This window comes from Strix uralensis, chromosome 1, assembly GCF_047716275.1.
Source record: "Strix uralensis isolate ZFMK-TIS-50842 chromosome 1, bStrUra1, whole genome shotgun sequence".
NCBI lineage: Eukaryota > Metazoa > Chordata > Aves > Strigiformes > Strigidae > Strix > Strix uralensis.
The window spans coordinates 150,832,402-150,854,400 of NC_133972.1; the positions used below are offsets into that span (position 1 = coordinate 150,832,402).

At 38.0% G+C, this 21,999-nt stretch overlaps 1 protein-coding gene across 10 annotated transcripts in view; it reads left to right on the forward strand.

The window, feature by feature from the left end:
- Nucleotides 1-21,999, forward strand: part of VPS13B (vacuolar protein sorting 13 homolog B) — a 491,200-nt gene that overhangs the window by 102,539 nt on the left and 366,662 nt on the right. For all 10 annotated transcript variants that reach the window (XM_074885247.1, XM_074885238.1, XM_074885283.1 and 7 more), the window contains one exon: nt 5,620-5,804. In XM_074885247.1, the coding sequence (XP_074741348.1) occupies nt 5,620-5,804 (185 nt within the window). The remainder of the gene's footprint in view (nt 1-5,619; nt 5,805-21,999) is intronic.

Genomic DNA, 21,999 nt, shown 5'->3' on the forward strand with positions numbered 1-21,999 from the left:
TGTTATTTTGGAAAAAATGAACTAATCGTATTTTACTGTACAGGATATGAGTAATAACAAAAATTAAATTTTTTGAAACATTTTGCAGGTTCCAGTTTTGCAGTTGGGGACTCTATATAAACTTTTGGACCCAGCTGTTCACCACTATATTCTTTCAATCACTCTGAGGTGTTGATTTTAAAAGAATGAGTTGCTGTTCCTAAAGTCTACAAACTGAAAATATTTCATAGCAGGCCTGTGAACTTACATGGATTGGTTATACTGGTGCCTATGCGCAGTTTATAGTAAGGACCAATTCATGTTTTCATTCAAAAACAGTGAAGAAAACTATTTTCTTTAATGGTACGCCAGATTTATCCAAATATTTCAGCAAGTCTGTATTACAGTTTGTCAGCAAACTGGGTACAACCAAAGTGTATTTAGAAATCATTTAATTAGGACAGATTCATTTTCACTCCATGCCACTACACAGCAAGACTTGCTTGTTCATATTTCCTTAAATTTATTCTGGAACTTGTCCAAGTTCAGCTTTAATGAGTAGCCTATCCTGCTAGTTACATTAGGATTTATTTTCCCCTAGAGAAGAGTGTTTGAATTGGTAGATTTTTAACCTGTTCAGTTAAATGAACATATGTTCAGAACTGCATCTTAACTCTTGAGTGCAAAGATTTGAGAAATAATTATTTCTATTGTTGTTACAGCTTTAAAGTGCAGTTTAATAGTGGTTTTAGACTCCCAACTATGTGCCGTAACTATTTTAATATGATGATGAGTTTTGATATGAAGTCACTTGCTTAATACAAATTTAATGATACAATATAGAAACACAGATCTGACTTGGTTTACTGAAAAAAATATTTGTACTTGTATTTTCACTTATTGCTTGAATATATCTCTTGGGTCATAAAACTTGGTTAAATATAGCTCAGTACCTTACTAATGATGGATTTTCTGTATTAACAGGTGCATTTTGGTAGCAAACTTGTATTTTAAGTTCTTTTAAATGCATTATTTGTGTTTCAAAACTATTATAATAAATCCTGAATTATAAATGTACTTTCATCACTAGCCAGGTCTAGTTAAAATTTCCTTTAAGCAACATTTGCTGCACACATGGTACAATACTTCCCCCCGCCTTGATTTTTTTTTTTTTCTATTAAAAAGGATTTATTTTCTTCAACTTCCCATTCCTCCAAAGTTATCTGTAAAGGACCAGTAGACTTCATTTCTATGGGATTGTTAAAATACAGTAAGTGTAGAATTTGCATATTGTTAAAAAATGTTTCATGCACTGTTATTACCCATAAGGGACTATTTTATGTGAAACTTTTAAGTTTTAAATTTAGCTGAGTTCAGTACGGTAGCTGTAATATATATTAAATGAATAGTCAAACTTGTAAAACAAAATCTTTTCCACTGTCACATTGTGTGCTGTGATTGTCACAGCTTTTCACATACCCCTGCTAAAGCACATAAATTTGTTAATACAGATTGTTATTTTAGATGGAATTATTGTGGAGTCATGGTTGTCCTGAATTTTGCTGAAAAAAGTTTTCTACCACCTTCTTTCCAAATTTTACATTAGAGAACCCATCTTTTGAAATATTGACACTTTTTTCTGAAATATTTAGTTTTAATCCTGCAAAATAATGTTCAGAAATAAGAGGGAAAAGTAGAAAATCTAAGTTATCTGAAAGGATAACAAAAGGAAAAATAACAGAAAGGAAAAAATGTTACAGTGCATTTCTTCAATGAGATAAATAATAAAAAATCACAATGCATGGCATGAAAAAAAGGAATACTAGGAAACATTCTTATTGGTAACATCATGCATTACATTTCTTTCCGTTTAATGCCTACAAGAGCTTTGCTAACATGCATATCTAGTTTTCCAACTTCAGTTCTGCATAAAAGTAAATGGTTTGTGCTGTCTGTTTAATCCTGAGTTTTAAAATAATTTTTTATTTATTGTGTATATAGCATTTTGTTTTACAGGGATAGATTTTCCTAAGTACAGAATCACCTTATATACTTCTTTATGCATACCTTTTCTGCTTAAATTGATAAATTACAGAGCTTGGACTTACACTTTAGGAAATTTTAGGAAAGCAAGTTCAAATTCTAATTTGGAACCAGCATTAGAAAAGGGTCACAGTGTTGCAGTCTCCTCTTGTGCTTTTTGTGGAACCCAGAGCTTTTCTTCTAATGACTGTATGCATATATGTACTTTTACATGTAGGAATATTTGTGTATCTGAGGAGCTGAAATGGGAGATATGTTTTATCTAAATGTGTCCATAAGAGAGTGATCTTCATGTGTCATCTTGTGTGTATTGTGTGGTAGAAATTGTCAGAATATGTTCCAGGCTGTTAGTTCCTTTTGGCTGTCTATCTGAGTCAAAGTGGGTGGGTTTTTTTGGTTGGTTTTTTGGGTTGGTTTTTGGTTTTTTGTGGTTTTGTTTGTTTTGTTTTGTTTTTTTAACCAGGCAGCATCTTTCCATATTTGCCTGACTTAATACTGATATTATTTTCAGCTTTTGTTTTGTGTCTCCTTAAATTATTTTAAATTTTCTAACTAGCTTATTTCTTGAAGTGCAGACGAGAATGTTTTTATAAATGGCTTTCTTGCATCAACAGATTTTAAATGTGTTTGGATGCATTCTTTTCTCATATGGCCAGATGTGGTATTTTTACTTTTTGGGAGAAGAACATTTTCAGGAAAGGTGTGTGGTGTGTTTGAACTTCAAACTGAGAGACAGGAAGAGCTTCAGGAGTTTTGTGCTGATATTTCTTACCCCTTTGATGACCTGCTGTGCTGCAGTTAATAGAGTAGTGATCTCAGGCAGTGAGGCTGGCATGTGGTCTGCTCATGTACTCTAGAATGATCTTTATGTGGCTGTCAGCAGAAAAGACAGGTAGGAGATGCTTAGTTCTCCCAAACAGGACAAATGTAATTTTTATTGTTCTGAATCACTGTTTGGTGTCAGTAACTGCTATTAAAAAAAAACGTGAAAACAAAGAAACGAGGCTAATACAAGATCTTTTCTGAAAAGGCTTCTAATGAGTTTTGATTTTCCTAGCAAAAGAGGCTGTACCGATCCAAAACATGGCAGGTCCAAACTTCAAAGACTGATACAAACAGTAGACTGCTTTTTTTTTTTTCCATTCTGAAGGAAATTTTTACTATCAGACTCAAAGCTGAGTTCTCGAATATAATCATGAAATGTTTTTCTTTCATCCGTGTCTTTTCTGCAAATGGCATTTGAAGCTGGCAGCACAGTTGTGTCATTAGCTTCAAATGTATTGCAACTCGGAGGCAGTCTTGTTGCTGGTTTCCTCCCCCTTCTTCTCAACATTTTTGAGGAAGGTAATCCCAATTCCAAGCTTTATGAGGTTGAAAAACCTTGGTCTAAAGAGTACTGATTACTATTACTGAAGGCTACAACATCTGGTTTTTTTGTTCTTTGTCCTCTATCTGTGTTTACATCCATTTTCTGAGAATCTTTTATGAGTGTTGTCTTAGGAATCAGTTTTTCTTTTATTCCCTTGTTTTTATTTTTAGTGAGGAGCAATGGAATTGGCTTTTGTGGATGGGCTTTATCTATGAAACTTTGATCTGTGGTGTAGACATCCACAGATGAGATGATTATCATGATCTTCCTTTATAGGCAGTGCACAGAAATAGTGACCTGCAGAAAGCAGTTCATTTAATCCTCAGATCTAGAATGAATGGATCTCTGCTACATATATAAGTTCTGTTTTCTTTCCTTTTACATTAAAAGGGTCTATACAGCCATCTTGTTCCAGGGAAAATGGTTTTCAGTTAGCTGGTTCCTGGCATCGACAAGGAATTGAGGAAGGAGATCTGTTTGTGACTTAAGGTGAATGCTTGTTAAGTGCAAGTCCAAAATTGAAGTGATAATACAACCTTTGGCTGTACCACCATATCAGCATGGCAGTTAATACTTGTCTTCTGATCTTTGGAATGCTTGTTTCCAAACCATGTTTTGTATTGTCACACAGGCCTTATCTGCAGTTTATGGGCCAAAAGTGTTAGCAGCAGAATATTTTGCTATTCTGCTTCTTCATCTAGATGATAGTGAGTGTGAGTCTGAGAAGTGATGATGTGCTTTTTAATTCAGTTTTCTTGGTGGAGGGCCACGCTTCCAGTCAGGTGCAGAACGTGCAAGGAAGTCTACTTCTTATTGCCAGAATTTTGTGTCACTTCATGCTGTTACAGATTTTAGAATTTGAGCATCAGGAATGGCCTGTTTCTGAATTCATGGAGTGACCTGCAGAGTCTACTGCTAGTATGATCTCACGTATGTTAGGTCACGTGGCTGCAAGCATTTTCTTGTGGAGCCAGATAGGAGATGCAGTGTATTTTGACTGCTTGTTACAGTTCCTTGGAAGGTTTTAAGTTTGCTGATCTAAAGAGCCATTCAGTGTCTGCAAGGGAATGTCTTCACGTTTTCAGTCCCTCAAACATTTTGGTAAAGGATGCTCTTTGCCTGGGCTAAGGGATTGTGTGAGCAGCTTTCCCTCATTTGAGGTTCCAATTCCAAATGGAACATTAACCTAATATTGTTAATTTTCATGTGGCTTTAAGCTTGTCCCTAAAATCCTCTAATGGAGGAGATTCTTCAGAATGAGAATGAGTTAATCTGTGCATCAGTGATTATATTTTGGGGACATTAGAGAAAATAATGCTAAACAGTACAAAAAGTACATTTCAGTGATGGAGCAGGAGATGATTAGGGCAAGAATAATAATGTTGTAAATATGCTGCAGGAAAAGGCTTTAAAATGAGAATAGTAAAGAACCTTTGCAGGTTTTTTTGAATGTAGCAAATCATCTGTTGCTTAATTTCAAGTATGTATTAGGAAGAAAAAGTAACTTACTGACTTTGCTATAGTTGTGCTGCTTTCTTGATAATGGACTATATTGTCACAGAAGAATTTATTTCCAAACAGAATGTCCTTTACGTTGCACTACCCTCCCAATGCCTGTTCCTGGCTGTTCCTACTCCCCAGTTATAAAATAAAAAGCATTGGAAAATATTAGAATCACTTAAAGAGCTCTATGTTACCCAAATATGGAATATGAGGAGAAATACAGAATGTGGGGTTCTTTGCTTGTATTTTGTTGTATGTATATTGTCTGTATGTTTGGGTTTTTTTGATCACTGGACATGTCTTATTTAGTGATTCACTGTAAGCTTTTAAATAAAAGTTTTTCATAAAATTCAATTTCACAACATATTTCTTCCATGTTTTTAATAACTGCATAATTTTTTGAGTAGCTCTTATTTTGGTGGGAGCACTTGGAATTGCTTTTATTAAATATTTTAAACCCAAGAGATAATGAGATTAAAATGTATTTTTTTTCTCATATTTTGGAGGGAGTTGTAAAGTTAAATCATGTAATGGAAGTTGTATTTAGGGTGAAATCTAGTATAAGTAGAATCAGCTCTTAAAAGAAGAAATTCAACAGGTACACAGCTCTAACCTTACAAACTAGCGGCCGTATAGTCTGGTATTCTGTGACTAATTTTTACATTGTTATTTTTATGCACCAAAGTAATGATTTTCCTTTCTTTTTTTCTTTCTCTTTTAAACAGGACCAAGCGAGCTCATGTCCCACTAACAGAATGCATATTTGAGCTTCCTAATTTGACAGTTCAAGCAACTAGAGCTCAAACCCTTCTGCTTCAGACTATTTATCAGAGCTGGTTTCATCCTGTTGGAAATGTCAGTTCAGTAGCGGTAAATGAAGCCTTATTGAATGAGGTTTTCCAAACTTCAGGTAAATGTGTGATGGTTATGGTACAGAGCACTGCTAGTGAATGTGCATATATCTATATCCTTTAAGTACAGTTTTTTTACTTACAGTAGTTAACATACAGAATGTTTTTTGTGTGTATATGGGTATTTATAGCTTATGCTTAAAATCCAGGATGTAAGCTAAGCCACCAAGCTTCACTCCTTGGCACCAATTTCTGGATGCCTTTAATTTTCCCATATAGGATAACTTTGCCATGCTTCCCTCATCTGAAACATCCACCCTTGCTACCTTATATGGTGCAGTGTTGTAATTTAAGATCATTCTGAGGTGAAGCTGGATTATTAAGAGCTTTATTAATCATTGGCATACATTGAATTTTTTTACAGGTCTGTAAATGTTTCTCATTCAGTTTCATAAATGTTACTTAACTGTTGGGAAACTGCTGAAGATATACAGGTCTCAGTGATGATGATGTAAATAATGAAGTTGGTTACCTGTCATCCTTTTGTAAAACACCCATAGATTTTTGGGAGCAAATTAAGGATTTTGACCAGTTTACAGAGGAGGCCACAGTCTTCAAGTGCATAAAGGTCAACCAGAAGAAGATAATACATTTTTTTCTTTATATTTCTATGCAGGCTAGAATAATTTAGACCCACTATTGTTTAAACCCATTATTGTTTATCTGTTGTGAATAAACACGTAACAAGAATAATTGAGATCTTTTGGAACCTCCATCATAACCAGTCTTAGAGAATGATTCAGATGTAGTAAATCATGGCTTGAAGCAGAATGGTAGCTTAGACTACCGCTGGAAGTCTTTATCAGTCCTGTTTTTCTCAGTCCTCTTTTCGTTTTTAAGTCCTGTTGCTTTTTTAAAGTTAAGTCTGTGTTGATCTGATGGTGCAAAAGAACTGTTGTATTTTCAGGTGTGTAACCATTGGATTAACTTTTAAATGCTTAGTTTTCCTTCTTTCCTAAAAGTCACTGATTCTCTTAATCCCTTGATTCTCTGTGGGTCACCTAAGGAGGAGATTGTGAGGTTTTATTTTCAAGTACTGGTACTTCTGAAGGTAGCAGGTTTACAATCCACACCTCAGAAATATGAAAATACAGTCATTTGATCATTTCATATGGTCTTAGGGTTTACACAAATCCAAACTAACCTGTTGCATCATTCAACATGTTTCAGTCCTTCAGTTCAATGAACTGTCATACAACTGTGCTGACAGTATCTCTGCGGAATAGAAATCTGGAGCACACATTCAAAGTACTTACAGTAAAATAAATGAACAGTGTAGTACACTTGTTCTGATCTTCTCTTCATTGTGGCTTAACACCTGACTTGTTAAATTTTATACTTCTGTAGTTGTACTTTACCTTAACTAGGTAAGGCAGCTTTGAGTTCAGGGCTATGAAATGATTGCTGTCTACCCTTTTGTCCTAAATCTTTGCTTGTTTGATTCTGTAAGTCTACTACCTTTTGTTGGAATACCTTTGTGTAAAATTTAGTATCATGCCTTGTTGAAAATACTCCTTGTACTACTTAGCGTAAGCTTCCACATACTTTAACGGTAACATGTATGTGTTTAAGCTTCTAAAAAAAAAAAAACAAACCTGTAATTACAAAGGATATTTGGACTCTCAGCTTTTTTTGTATTATCCTTTTTTTTTTTTTAGTGAAGTAACTATGAGGATAATGTAGTCAATAAAGAACTTTTCAGTAAACAAGGCACATCTGTTAAACACTGATGCTCTTCTACTTACATTCAGCTTACTTTCTCCAACATAAAACAACAGCTGATGAATGTTCCTTGGGAGACCTTGATTTGGGTTCCCACCTGCCATTGCATGCCCCTGTGCTCCTCTGGGCTTGTGCAGATTGGCCTTTGATGGGCGGATGGCTCCTGTGGTGGGCCTGGGAGTAGCCCAGCAGGGTATTACTAGGGCTCCTCCTCCTGCCATTGTCTCTTCGAGCATCCTTGTGGGTGTACAGATGAACTTTTATTGTATAACCTAACATCTCATGGAAATAACAGCCTTGGTCAATGGTGTTGTGTTTTCCATCTGGTCACAGCTCATTTTCAGCTACGCACAGAAGTAGTACAAAAGTACTTCAAGAAAATAGCTTTCCATCCTTGTGGTGTTGTGGATTAATTGTTTCTTTGATCAATTTTGTACAAATAATGCAAGTATAAAGACATTTGCTTTATTTTATAGCTCTTTCCCTTTGTTTCTTGGCTTTTTCTGATTTTGTTTCTATGAGACTGTAGTGTTCTTGCAGGAAAAATTAACAATACAATTAGAGCTCTCCTTACGTTCACTTTATCCTATTTCCCAGAGGATCTCTTTCTTGAAATTCGTTGCTTTGTTCTGCTGTTAAGAGTCGTAAACTGTGTTTTTCATGAGTACTGTTGCCCAAATTAACTTCTACCCTTACATTTTCAGACTTCCAAAAGCCATCTTTCTAACTAATTAGAAATATAGCAGGACAAACAGTTATGTATCTAGATATGACATTATTCACAAAAAAAGAAAGGGCTCATGTAGTTTGTCTTCATGTTTTTAATGGTCTGCTATTATCCAAAATCTGGATCACGTGATTTTACACATTCTTGATACACAGTACACCACCCTGCTTTTTGTCCTTTGCGAACAACCTCCTATAAAAATGTTCTAGTTCTGCGTTATCCTTGCAGATCTGTTCTGCTAATTTTGAAAATATACTGAGACTTCAGATTTTTCTTCTATAGTTTACTACTTGCACATAGCTAGCTTCGAAAGTGTTTGCCATTTGTTTACATAGCCTTTGGAAGAAGGAGCTAGCCACTCACAATGATTACAAAGACGCTGTGAGGCTATGCAGGGTGGAAATCAGGAAGTCTAAAGCCCAGCTAGAAATTAACCTGTCTTCAGCAGTCAAGGGTAACAAGAAATGTTTCTATGTCAACAGCAAAAGGAAGACTAGAGAGAGCCTCCATCCCCTGTTAGATGCAGGAGGAAACATGGTAACAAGTGATGAGGTAAAGGCTGAGGTGCTTAATGCTTTCTTTTCCTCAGTCTTTAATAACAAGACTAGTTGTATTGAGGGAATCCAGCCTCTTCAGCCAGAAGACTGGGAGAACGACCCCCCTGCAATCCAGGAGGAGGCAGTCAGTGACCTCCTGCATCACATAGACATACACAAGTCTGTGGGAACGGATGGGATACAGCCGAGGGTGCTGAAGGAGCTGGCTGGGGTGCTCACCAAGCCGCTTTCCATCATTTACCAGCAGTCCTGGCTGACCGGGGAGGTCCCAACAGATTGGAAACTGGCGAATGTGACGCCCATATATAAGAAGGGTCAGAAGGATGATCTGGGAAATTACAGGCCTGTCAGCTTGACGTCGGTGCCCGGGAAGCTGATGGAACAGCTCATCCTGAGTACCATCATATAACACATGCAGGACAACCAGATGATCCGGCCCAGTCAGCATGGGTTTATGAAAGGCAGGTCCTGCTTGACAAACCTGATCTCCTTCTGTGACAGGGTGACTTGCTTATTGGATGAGGGAAAGGCTGTGGACGTTGTCTACGTTGACTTTAGTAAGGCCTTTGACACCGTTTCCCACAGCATTCTCCTGGCGAAACTGGCTGCTCGCGGCTTGGATGGGCACACGCTTTGCTGGGTAAAAAACTGGCTAGATGGCCGGGCCCAAAGAGTTGTGGTGAATGGAGTTAAATCCAGTTGGCGGCCGGTCACAAGTGGTGTCCCGCAGGGCTCGGTTTTGGGGCCACTCCTGTTTAACATCTTTATTGATGATCTAGCTGAGGGGATTGGGTGCACCCTCAGTAAGTTTGCAGATGACACCAAGTTGGGTGGGAGTGTTGATTGGCTTGAGGGTAGGGAGGCTCTGCAGAGAGACCTGGACAGGCTGGAGCGATGGGCTAAGGCCAACTGTAGGAGTTTCAGTAAAGCCAAATGCCGGCTGCTGCACTTGGGCCACAACAACCCCCAGCAGCGCTACAGGCTTGGGGAGGAGTGGCTGGAGAGCTGCCAGTCAGAGAGGGACCTGGGGGTGTTGATTGACAGCGGGATGAACATGAGCCAACAGTGTGCCCAGGTGGCCAAGAAGGCCAATGATATCCTGGCTTGTATCAGAAATAGCGTGGCCAGCAGGGACAGGGAAGTGATCTTGCCCCTGTACTCAGCACTGGTAAGGCCGCACCTCGATTCCTGTGTTCAGTTTTGGGCCCCTCACTACAAAAAGGACATTGAATTACTCGAGCGTGTCCAGAGAAGGGCAACGAAGCTGGTGAAGGGTCTGGAGCACATGTTGTACGAGGAGCGGCTGAGGGAACTGGGGTTGTTTAGTCTGAAGAAGGAGGTTGCAGAGAGCTGGGGATGAGCCTCTTTAACCAAGTAACAAGCGATAGGACAAGAGGGAATGGACTCAAGTTGCATCAGGGAAGGTTTAGACTAGATATTAGGAAGCATTTCTTTACAGAACGGGTTGTTAGGCGTTGGAATGGGCTGCCCAGGGAGGTTTTGGAGTCCCCATCCCTGGAGGTGTTTGAGTCGGGTTGACATAGCACTTAGGGATATGGTGTAGTTGGGAACTGTCAGTGTTAGGTTAATGGTTGGACTAGATGATCCTCAAGGTCTTTTCCAACCTAGATGATTCTGTGATTCTGTGATCTTTCACAACTGCCTGTGTCTATATTACCACTTCTTGTGTGGTGATTGAAGAGAGTTATTGGGCTGAAACAGTTGTTGCTGAGCTCCTTATGTCTTTATTGAGGCTTTGTGCCACGTGCTTTTTGTGAGTGATGTGCCTCCATAACATTGATTCAGTATTACTTGAACTTAAAAGTGATACCACAAGCCTTTGTATCCTCTCACCATAGATCTTCTTTAGCAGGAATTATGGTCCCTAGTTGTATGCTTTTTCTAACACAGCTATGTCTTCCAGTTTTAAAACTGCATCACTGAAACTGTACTTACAATATGGGCTAAGACATGCTGTGGGGAAAGAAGAATAAATGAATTAGGGAGAAAAAACGAAAGAAAAAATGGGGTAGAAAGAAAAAGGGAGAAAGATGATCATCTTATAAAAAGGAAAGAGAGATTCAGGGGAAGACAAAGCAAGGAGAAACAGGTAAAAAGAGTTAAAGTAGAAAAACAGTAAAAGTTAAGAAAGTCAGAATTTAATAGGAAGGCAAGTACAGATATGTGAGTTGCAGGAGGAGAGAACATCAGAGAACACCACGTGGCCTGCTGACATATTGTGGAGAGTCTCACGAGGTATGAAGGCCTCTTTGAGAACCTGTCTGCTGGGTAACTTCTCAGGATGTGGTTTATAAAGGGAGCTCTGCACTGTGTATTTCCACAAACATAGGAACAGAATTCATAGCTAGTATCTGGGGTTCTGTCCTGTGGTTTAATCTGAAATATTTTTCTGCTCCAAAACTTTCTTTGAACCTAATTTAGGTTGAAGGTGGTGTAGGGATTCAGAACAAACTTTCAAGCTCTTTCCTGTACAAATTCTTCTTGGGAGTAGATTAATGGAATACCAGGAAGGAAAAATTGTTTGAAGATAAACACTCTATGTCCCCCCACCTACCTTCCTCCCCCTGCTCTCCAGAAACCTTTTTCTACTAGGAGAAAACCACTTTCCTCAAGTATTTCATAGTTTGTTGGTTTAGACTTGATGTCTTTGTCAGATAGTCCAAGAGTTTCTCTTTTGATTAACTTGTCCAAAGGCAAGCTGTCTGAAAAAAAGCAAGTTGTGTGTGTTTGGTTTCTGACAGAATTTAAGAATGAAATGACCATACTACTGAAAATTTGTCACACATTAGTAAGGCCTGTTATCTTAAAACTACCAGTAAAAAGATGTGCACAGTACTGTGACTACCTGAGTTAGCTCAGAACTTGTGGAGGATGGGTAAAATGAGTATTTCAAGAGGGATATATGGTTTTTACACTAGATATTTATTGTAAGTATGTTTAAATATTATGCCTTCCTTAGCTTGAGACTTTAATTCTGCTAAGACCAGATTTTTAATTATAACTGATTTTAAATTTAAAGATACAGGTAATGGCTTAACGGGATTTGTGAAAGCACCTAACTCCCTTCATTGTAGTGACACCTTAGCACCTTTGTAATCCATAGTTTTAAATGCCTACTTGGCAAAGGTTCTTTTCAAAGGCCAACTGGTATTTTTAGGGTTCAGAGAAGCCAAGGCACTTAAAAATTAGATAAATTTAAAGAATGAAACTTATTACTTGAATGAATAGGCTTTACCATTAAAAAGTACAAGAAAGATTCATACTGCCTAAAATAGGAGTTGTACAAGAACAGAAAGAATAGAAATGTAAAAATAGTATATGGGAATACAGAGTGACAAAATGCAAAATAAGAAATGGATAAATAAAACAGCTGCAAACAACTGTTTGCTCTTTTTCATGGGTCAAGAAAAAGGGATTATTAGCTTTTTGATAATGCATTGCATCTAAAATAGAAAAAAAAGAACAAAAGCAGTCTTCAACCTACATGTTGCTCCTTGAAAGTTTATGTTTGTGTTTTGGTGTTATTTTATAATCTTTTTAGTATGTTACATGTCAGTTAAATAATTATGTTAGTTCTTATGCTTGCACGTACTTGTGAAACATCCTGATTTTGCATTTCATCCACTATAAATGTGGATATAAACATGAATCTGAATTGCATCATGCTTTCTGCATTTTTGCAAGTAGATGTATTGATGGTAATAAAATTATTTTGTAATTATTAATATACATTCCTTTAAAAAAAAAGTGTACAAAATACCAAAATTTTAGAAAAATAGTGCCAGTTAAGATCTTTCAAAGGTTGAGCATAATTAATCCTATGGAGTAATTTTACTGTGTATTTTTTCATTATTTGTTAGTAGGTACCTGAAGCACTCAGTTTCTAACCATTTCAGCCTGCCAAGAAAACATATACACAGTCACACATGGCTTTAGTTTACTCTGGAAAACTGGAACTTGCTACCACTTTTTCCTTGTCCTATTCAGGTAGTTCATTATTTTGTTGACAGTTCGGTTCCATTAATCTGGTATTTTTGGGAAAATTGCTTGCAGACCTTACATTTCTCTATTGAAGGTGATCAAATAGGCATTTGAATCCCTCATGTAAATGATGTCTTAAAGTTAAAATAAAATCTACTTTCCAGAAAGTAACTGTAAAACTATTTTATGCAAGATTTCATGTGGGATACCTTAATGGTTGAATAATAAATTTTACCTCATAAAAATGAAATTCAATAATACAGTAGCTTTCTCAGCGCAGTAGCATCTGGTTGAATCTCATGAGAGCCAATATTTTCCAACTCATTAGGATCATGTCGTTCTGTATGTCGTCAACATTGACTTAGCCAAGCTACCTTTACTTACATAACCGCCAAACTATTAAATAGGTCTCTTGTGGAGTGAAGTCAAATATTCCTCTTATTTTGCTTTTGCCTTGGAAGAAGAGAAGAAAATGTACATACTGTAACATTTAAACATCTGGTCTAAACCACATCAGGGTAGCACTGAGGAAAGTAACAGGATTCAGTATTCTTCCCAGGTGTACATATAAAAAAGGGTTGTGGAGCTGTTGCATAGTTCTTTTAACCACTTAGGAAAAAGACTGAAATAAGTGACTTGCCTTTCTAATACCCCTGTTTTTAAAACTACTTTTTTCCTCTTACCTGCTCCCCTGCTACCAAACCCCAAAACACAAAACCCAGCAAAAGCCCAACATTTCGAAGTTTAGTGGTAATGCAGGTTGTTAAACTCTAATCACTTCCTTGCAACATATTGGCATTTAATCTCCGTTCCACATAATGTGGCCAGTTTTGACATTCATTTTGAGGAGTATGACTTAAACTTTCTGTTTAAAATCAAAGTGTAAGAGTGTATTCTCTTAAGTAATTGCTTGGGAGTGGCAGGACACAGCTGTATGAATGTTGCACGTTATAGACAGTTTACTGTCTTGCATGTGTGATTGTATCTGTGTGTCTCCATTCTTCATGTAGGCTCCTGAATGCAGTGTGTAAATAGTATTATTCTTATACATTGTACATTTCTGTGAAAGTCTGGTAGATTGGCAACTCTAATTTCAGATGTAAACAGAGTGTGGAAGCACAATTTGTTCTTTACCTTAATTATTTGAGCTTAATATAATTGTGTATAATCTTTTATTTCCTCTTACTGTAGACCTTTTCAGTGATTCTCTTAAGTCATGAACTGACTTACACTAAACATGGGATAGGTGGGACATTTTATGACTGTAATGTCATCAGTGGATGCTTAGCTTGTTGAGTATCTTCCTGGTAAATCCTCTGCCTGAAGCAATGAATCTGTAGGGGCCTGACATGAGGAACTAACATATGAAGTATGCATGTAAACCAGTAATTGCCTTTTTATTTTTTCTGGTCTAATTAATGTACACTAATAAGCTTTGAAATTGAAAAATACACCATTCTGTTGAAAGAATGGTGGTAGGCATACTTAAGGCTTTCATACAAGCTTAACTCTGATTTGTAACGTCATGCTAAAGAATCTAACGTACTTAAAAATCCACTTGAGACTTTTAAAATATCTGTTGTGAGGAAAGTGAATGTATGCATAGTGTCAACAGCACAGTCAAGGAGAAAAAGCTAAAAAAATCAATAGGTTGTGAAAGAAATACATATATACATGAAATCTATAGATACACATAAATGTATATAAGCTTCTTAAGTTGAATTGTGTTTCAGAATTGCAGGAGAACTCAGTTCAGCGTGTATGTTGAAATTAACAGTCAACTCTTGTTGGATATGTTGGTGGGCTACCAAAAACAAGACACCTAAGCTTAGAGCTATAAATAGTGCCCTTCCTCCAGAGTCTGTAGTTTATTTGCACAAACAGCAATGGAAGCTGTGACTGAAAGCACCTGTTTTGTTTTTTCAGCTGTTAGCCTTATGTTATTTCTTGTTCTATTAAGAAAGGTGTGTTTGGACAGCAGGGAGGTAGGCTGCCTTTTTGCCTTGTTCTAGCTGCCATGTACTGTATCAGGTGAAAAACTCTACAGGGAGGTTGAGGTGGTGGCTTCTCTTCTAAGAGCAATAGAGCATGTTGAGACTAAGCTACTGGAATTCAAGAAGACTGGGAAGAACGTAAGTCATGAATCTGCTACATAATAGGATCTGGAAAATTTCTGAGAAGAGCTCAGAGCACACCCAAAATAAAGCTTCAGAGGTAAAAGAAGGAAAGATTCTATTTTGGGGGAAAGGACCCAGAGAAGTTGACAAATTTAGAGTGAACCAGGAAGGCATCAGTGGTTGCTGATAAAGCATGAATGAGAAGGCCATGGTGGTTTATTGGTGCCTATGTTTTAGAAAAAAGGTGCATGCAGAGGTCCTGCAACAGAACTATTGACCCCGGCCATGCTACTATTTGCTGAACAGTGCTTTTCAAAAGAGCAAAAGGAAACTGTTTCTTTGCCCACTGTTTATTTGGTGAAAAATAATAAGGTCATCAGAAAATTCAACTGCAGGAAGTCTCTAGTCTGACCTTCTATAGTCATGGTCAGTTATGGGATCACACCAAGTTTCTTAGGGCGTTAACTAGTCAGGCCTTGAAAATCTCCAAGGGTAAGAATGCCTTACCTCTCTGTGCATCCCGTACCACTGCTTGATTGTTCTCATGGTGAGAAAGCTTTTCCTCCTATCCAGGCAGAACCTTTCGTGTTTCAATAGATGACCATTTGTGCTGGGTTTATGTGGTGGGGTGTTTGGTAGCAGGGGAGGGAGCTACAGTGGTGGGCCCCTGTGAGAAGCTTCTTGAAAGCTCCCCTGGCTCCAGGTCAGACCCACCTCTGGCCAAGGCTGAATCAATTAGTGATGATGGTTGCGCCTCTGTGATAACGTATTTAAGAAGGGGAATCTGGGAGGAGGTTGGAAACTTGTGAGGAAGTGTTACAAGAAGGACACCTCTGTGAACACCAAGCTCAGTGGAAGGAAGGAGGAGGAAGGCAGGGGGAGGTGCACTGGAGCTGAAAGCCCCCCCTGTATCCTCTGGTGAGAGGGCAGGGCCACCCTCCCTGCCACCCATGGAGGTCACTGGAGGAGCAGAGATTCATCTGCGCCCTGTGGAGGACCCCGGGGACTCTGTGGGAAGAAGCAGCCTCCGCTGTTCTAGTTTGGCACTGGGAGGACTGCAACACGTGGGGGTGACCCACGCTGGAGCATCTCAAGAAGAATGCATCCCGTGAGGAGGGCTCACAGTGGAGAAAACTTTGTGGAGTACTGTCTCCTGTAAGAGGGATGCCCCTGTGGAGCAGGGGAAAGAATGCAGAAGAGTGCTTCCTCCCCTGCCCTGCCCATGCAGGAAGAAGCGTGGACTGACTGCACCCCCTGTCCCCTGCCCCTGATCGGCTGTGGGGAGGAGGTAGAGATATTGGGAACAAAACTGAGCCCGGGAAGGGGGGAGGGGTGGAGGGAGGTGTTTTTAAGATATGGTAATGCTTCTCATAGTCCCATTCTGTCTGTTAAGTGTCATTAGCATTAGTGTTTTGAATTAAAGTGACATCCTTTTTCTTCCCCTACAAGCCTGTCTTTTGCCTGTAACTGTTAATGGGTGAGCCACCCCTCCCTGTCCTTATCTTGATTCCTGAGCCTTTTTATTCATTTTTTTTCCTTCTCAGCGCTGGTGGGGAAAGAGTGGGTGAACGCTGTGTGGTACTCAGTTGCCCTCTGGGCTCAAACCATGACACCTTTGTCTTTCATCCTCCTGCTGTGCACTGCTGTGAAGAGACTAGCTGGGTCTTCATCACAACCTTCTTGTACATACTGGAAGGCTGCTAATATGTTAAACATATTGCTACTGTTTTTCACCTTTTTAAACATTAAAGCAAAATTACAACTGAGGAGTCCTAGTTAGTGCTAAAACTCAGCGATGATGCCTCTGGAATCTGTTTCCTGTTCTAATTCTAATTCTCACGCCAACTAGATGTAACCTGAGCTTCAATGCTACCAGTACATACAAACTCAGTCACACTGCTGGCTGATTAAAAAGTATACTACTTTATGACATTGAATACTTCTAGCTCAGACTATCACTTTACGGTAGTTTGATAGTTGTGGAAAGTTTAGAAGTCAGTATCTCTCCTTTTCCCCTTCACATTAAAAGAATCCTACTTTGTAGGGTATTAGATCAGTTTAGATACTGAAATACTCTGAGGGGAAATGACAAAAGCATACAGGTGATACAACACAAACAAATGATTAACAATTTATGGCTACTAATTGTATAATCTTTTCTGTTTATGGTTTCATGGGACTTCTTCTCATCTTAAAATGTGAAGAAAGCTGTTGTGGGCTGCTAAAACTGCCTGTTACAGGGTTTTGTTCACAAGTTTCATTCCTCAGGCTTCAGTAGTTGATGTTTAAAAATCTTAAAAGTATGCTATCGCATTCTGTCGTGCTATTTCAAAATGCCGCTGTTCGAGTGAACATAAAACAAACCGATAACACCCCCACCCTCCCCCCCTCCAGTGAACAAATAATAGCAGATCCTTAACTTAGATTGCAAAACTGAGGTATAATGTTTTCGTACAAACAATCTTCCCCCTTCTAATGGTTCTATACTGTTCAGGTGATTGCCGTGTATGTGCATTAAAATAATATGTCAGCTGTTAAATTTCTGCATCCAGTTACAGTTTGGTATAAGAATCCCTTTTTGCCTGTTCATCTCTCTGTAATACATCCACGTCTTCCGTTTTATCTCCATTTGGGTAAATAAAAGTATTACAATTTCTATATGGACATCGTTAAAAAGTGTGTGGGGATCTTCCCCACTTTTGTCAGCTGCAAGTGCCAAGAATTCTAAGCATTAAAAAAGAGCACAGATAGTGACTAAATTAGGTATTTAACCCTTCTCCAAATTACTGTAGATCCAGAAGAAAATAGGTGAGTTTTTGCATGCAGATGCTACGCTCTCACTGAAGATATTTTCTTTGAAAAACAAACCCCACTATCCTCAGGTTTATGCGTGTAAAAAGAAAAAAGTTAACAAGAAAACATTGTATTGTGTCACTGTTATGCACTTCATCCAGTCTGAGTGAAAGTTTGTTCAGTTTCTAGTGCTGTGCAAGACAGTAGTTTTGTTTGAATAACAACATGGGATTTTTTTGGTGTTGTAGGCTTAAAGTTAATAAAAATGCTTTGTGATCCTGAAACAACTTGGATCACTAAAAGAAATTGGATAATCTTAGAGGATATCTTCCGCTTTGTTATTCAGAGTGAGAAATTTTGCAGTTTGAGAAGTAGCAAGCTAATTAGAGGGTTTGATTTTGTTGGGACAAGAAATATCAGCAAAGAAATTTTGAATGAAATAGATTATTAGGGAATGTGAATGAAATGAAAACATAGTAAGTACGAATTGAAGAAGTTCCTGTCAGGAACTTGTAGTAAGTATGTTTGCTGTAGTAGTAATTTTTACTTTAGGAAAAAAACCAAGGCATAATCAGAAGTAGATAGATTTAAGAACAAGCACTTTTATAAACTATTAAACATGGTAGAAGCATGTTTTCTGTTTGTGAACATGTAATATTGAAGCCTGATCTTCAGTAGTGAGTTTATGTAATGTGTGTAGTCTTGGTCAAATAAAAGTTGCACTATGTTGAAATCACGAGACAGATTCCAAGTACTGGACTGCTGCTTGACAGTGATTATAACAGTGCCTACAATACTAATAGTTCACAAAATATGGTATGCTCTAAAACTACTTTGATGTAGTGAACTCTAGTGAATGACATGGAAAATTACTTTCCATTTTGTGGGGGCATTTTGGTTCTTGTCACAAGGTAAGATGATAAATACCAATGGTATTCTTGCCATAGAAAGATACCAGAGTATTACATACTGCAGTAGTAATTGCTAGTCTGATGCTCCACGTAATTTATTATTATATTAAATCAGACTTTTTAAAAAGCTACATACATTGTCATTATTGTAAACCTAGAGATTATAGATCCAAATCCCAAAGATACTCTTCTCCAGAAATATATCTTGTGGGAGAGTTGTTAAGCTGTTGAAATACAGACTGTATGAGGAGCAATTATTGTTACCCTTGCAGTAAAGAACAATGTTTTTCCTACATGTCTAGTCCACGTCATAGTCAGAATAAAATTAATGCAATGTACATGTAATAATGTAATGGTAGGGGCAGAAAGTGTGTTTTTTCTGGGCAATACTAACGTACAATTAAAGCAGTGCTTTGACCATGAATTGTTTAGGTTAGTATTATGCCTCTAAAGGTGGGCAGTTCTTGTGGAGAAAAATTCTACCAATGATAGAAATGCACAGTAAGGTAAAAAGGCAGTAATAATAAGGCAGACAAAGTCAGTGAAATGTTAGATTCTCAGGAAACTATGATAAGCAAGAAAATTTTTAAATTAACATTTTACAGTTTTGATTTTGCTTTTGGAGGGGGATTACTGAGAAATAAATGAAGAAAGGGAGGTATTCTGTTACAGTGTTGTCTAATGGTATCCAGTGAATGTCCCTTCTGTGTGAAGCGTAATAGGAAAATTAAATATGGCACAGCAGATGTAACTGCTTTGAACTTGCTTTGAAGTGTTCTTCTATTGTAGGAAGGTATTCTGTACTTTCCAGTATTGTTGTTGTAGATTTTCTTATTTTTTTAAATTTTCATGAATAAAGATACATATCACACTATATGTTAGTTAAAAGCTCAGATTTTGAGGAGATGTCAGTTCTATGTATAACCACAGCTCCTGAATTTTGTGAGCTTTGCCTTATGCAAAATAAGAGCTGCTACATCTGCTTAACATCCTCCAAAACATACTTTGGAGCTAGGGCTGCTGTTGATTCAGAGAAAGTAATTGGAGCTATTTCCAGAAACACCTTTGTTTTAGTTGGAGATCATCTAAATAAGTGTAGTCAGAGCTTAGTTTCTTTCTGTTACGATTGTATCATAAGGCTGGTACGGATACAGATCAATCCAAATGTGTGTGTTACTTTTTTTTTTTTCTTTTTCACCCTCATTTTCTGCCTTTTTTTTTTTTTTTTGTGTTCTGTTTTGAGGGCAACATGATAACCTAGGTATTACACCTTCTTATGTTGATTTCTCCTGTCTTTACACCCTGGTTTTGTTGCTGCATCTCATTCACGATCTTTTCTTCCTTCTGCTGTTTTTGTGTTGGATCCTGGGATATTCATCCCTTTTCTTCTTTATTGGATTTCTTTGTCTGGATATTTTTCCTTTTGATTTGCCTCTTTTTCTGCTTTTCTTTAATAAACAGCAGGGGATCTGATCAGTTAGATATGGAGGGGTAAAATTGTCTCTTGCATGATAGCTTCGAATGTTGTTTTTCTTGTTAAAGATGCTTTTTCTGAATTGGGGATTTTTTGTAACCATTTTTTTCCCCTCAGTTATTGCAGGAGATGGGGAGTGACTGTAGAAAATACAGAAATTAAGAAGAAATGCAGCTCTTAAGTAGTGTTACAGAAATGTTTTAAATCTAGATTCATGCAAAGGGTTTTTTTGAAGTATTCCAGTAATTTTTCAAATTTTCCAATCTAAGACATTGATATGTTTTTTCTCAACCTGCTGTTAGTAGAAAAGCTTTATTGCTCTTAAGGGGTCTGATCTTGTTAGGAAACTGTTACAGAGGGTCTCAAATAAACAACCAACCACCAAAAATTAAAATTTTATTATTAACACAATTAACTAACTCTCCATAAATTACAGTTTCAAATGTCTGTGAGAGGAGAACAGAACAACTGCCTAGGGTTTGGCAACAACCTGAAAGGCAGAACAAAGCACAACTCCTTAGGGTTTAAGCAACCCAAAATGTATAACAGAGCCCCACTCCCTAAGGTTTAAGGGCAACCCAAAACGCTCTATCACTCACCTGACAAGTGAGGGCTCTCAAACTCGAGGACCTGCTCAGGGCAGCGTCCCGACCCAAGGCACCTTGAGGAGTTTCCTTCGGCGACATCTCGACCCAAGGGGAGAGTCCTCACCCACAGCGTGCTGCTCCAGGGGACAAGCTCCAAATGGCTCCCCCAGGGGACTCCATTTATACCCAGGCCGAATCTGACCTGTGGTCAGTAGTGGCTCCCATTGGCCAAAGGCCCCAACTACCGCGAAACCCTGAGAACAAAGGCAGCCAGGAGCTGCCACACCTCAGCAGCCAAGAAGCTCTGCTTTCATTGGGTGGGCGCAACTGCCACAGAAACTACCTTTAGTTCTTTTTTATATGAATTGTCACCCTAGTGGGAATATATTGTAGTCTGGCTCTATCTGTTTTCTGAGAAAAGTGAATACTAGATGATTTGGAGAAAGATGCAAGAATCCCAACATTATAGAAGCTAGTGATATATCCTTGCACCCCTGCAATCTCCTGCTTTTGAGTTCCCTTCTTATGTTAGACCTCTTGTTTTTACCTGGCTTGTGTAACATACCACAGCTGGATACAGCAATTTTGTTATGCCAACTACTTTATTCTTCTATTAGTTAGCATTTTTCATTCTCCTATATGTCATCTCAGGTTTGTGATGTAGCTAAGTCATCTTAAACTACATATTTTCATATTTGAAATTACTGGAGAAAAGTTTCTAAAGAAAAGTAATAACAAGTAAAAATACTAATAATCTAGTCACACGCTCTACTACAAGCTGACCAAGAAGAGTTGCTGTCCCGACTTACTATTTTAGGAAGTCAAGGAGTCCTTGAGATTTCCATTTTCATCTGTCTTCTGGAATGTTTTTCTTGTCTTTTTACTGTCTTCTCAAAGAAAGTATTTCCTGAAAAAACCCTTCTCTGATATCTCTGTATCAGCCTATTTAGTGCAAGTGCAGTGGATTGTACTTGAAAGCTATATAGTGTCTTTTAGTTTCAGTTTAGATAGCTAAAAAACATCTTCCAAATGTGGTGGTACCTCACTGTTTGATAGCTGAGTACATTTAGCTTTCTGACTTCATATTTCCTGGTATTTTGACTGTCAAAGAACCATGTTAAATTTTGTTGCTTCCGTTTAACATATATACCAACATGCCATCTCAGAATCCAGACCCCACGATGCAGAATTATACTCTTTTCTGAGTACCTTCAGACTTGTTACCACTGTGAAGAATTAGTCATCCATCTTCAGCAAGTGTCAGCAAAAGGAGGAGTTAAAATAAGAGCCTAGTTTAGTTGTTT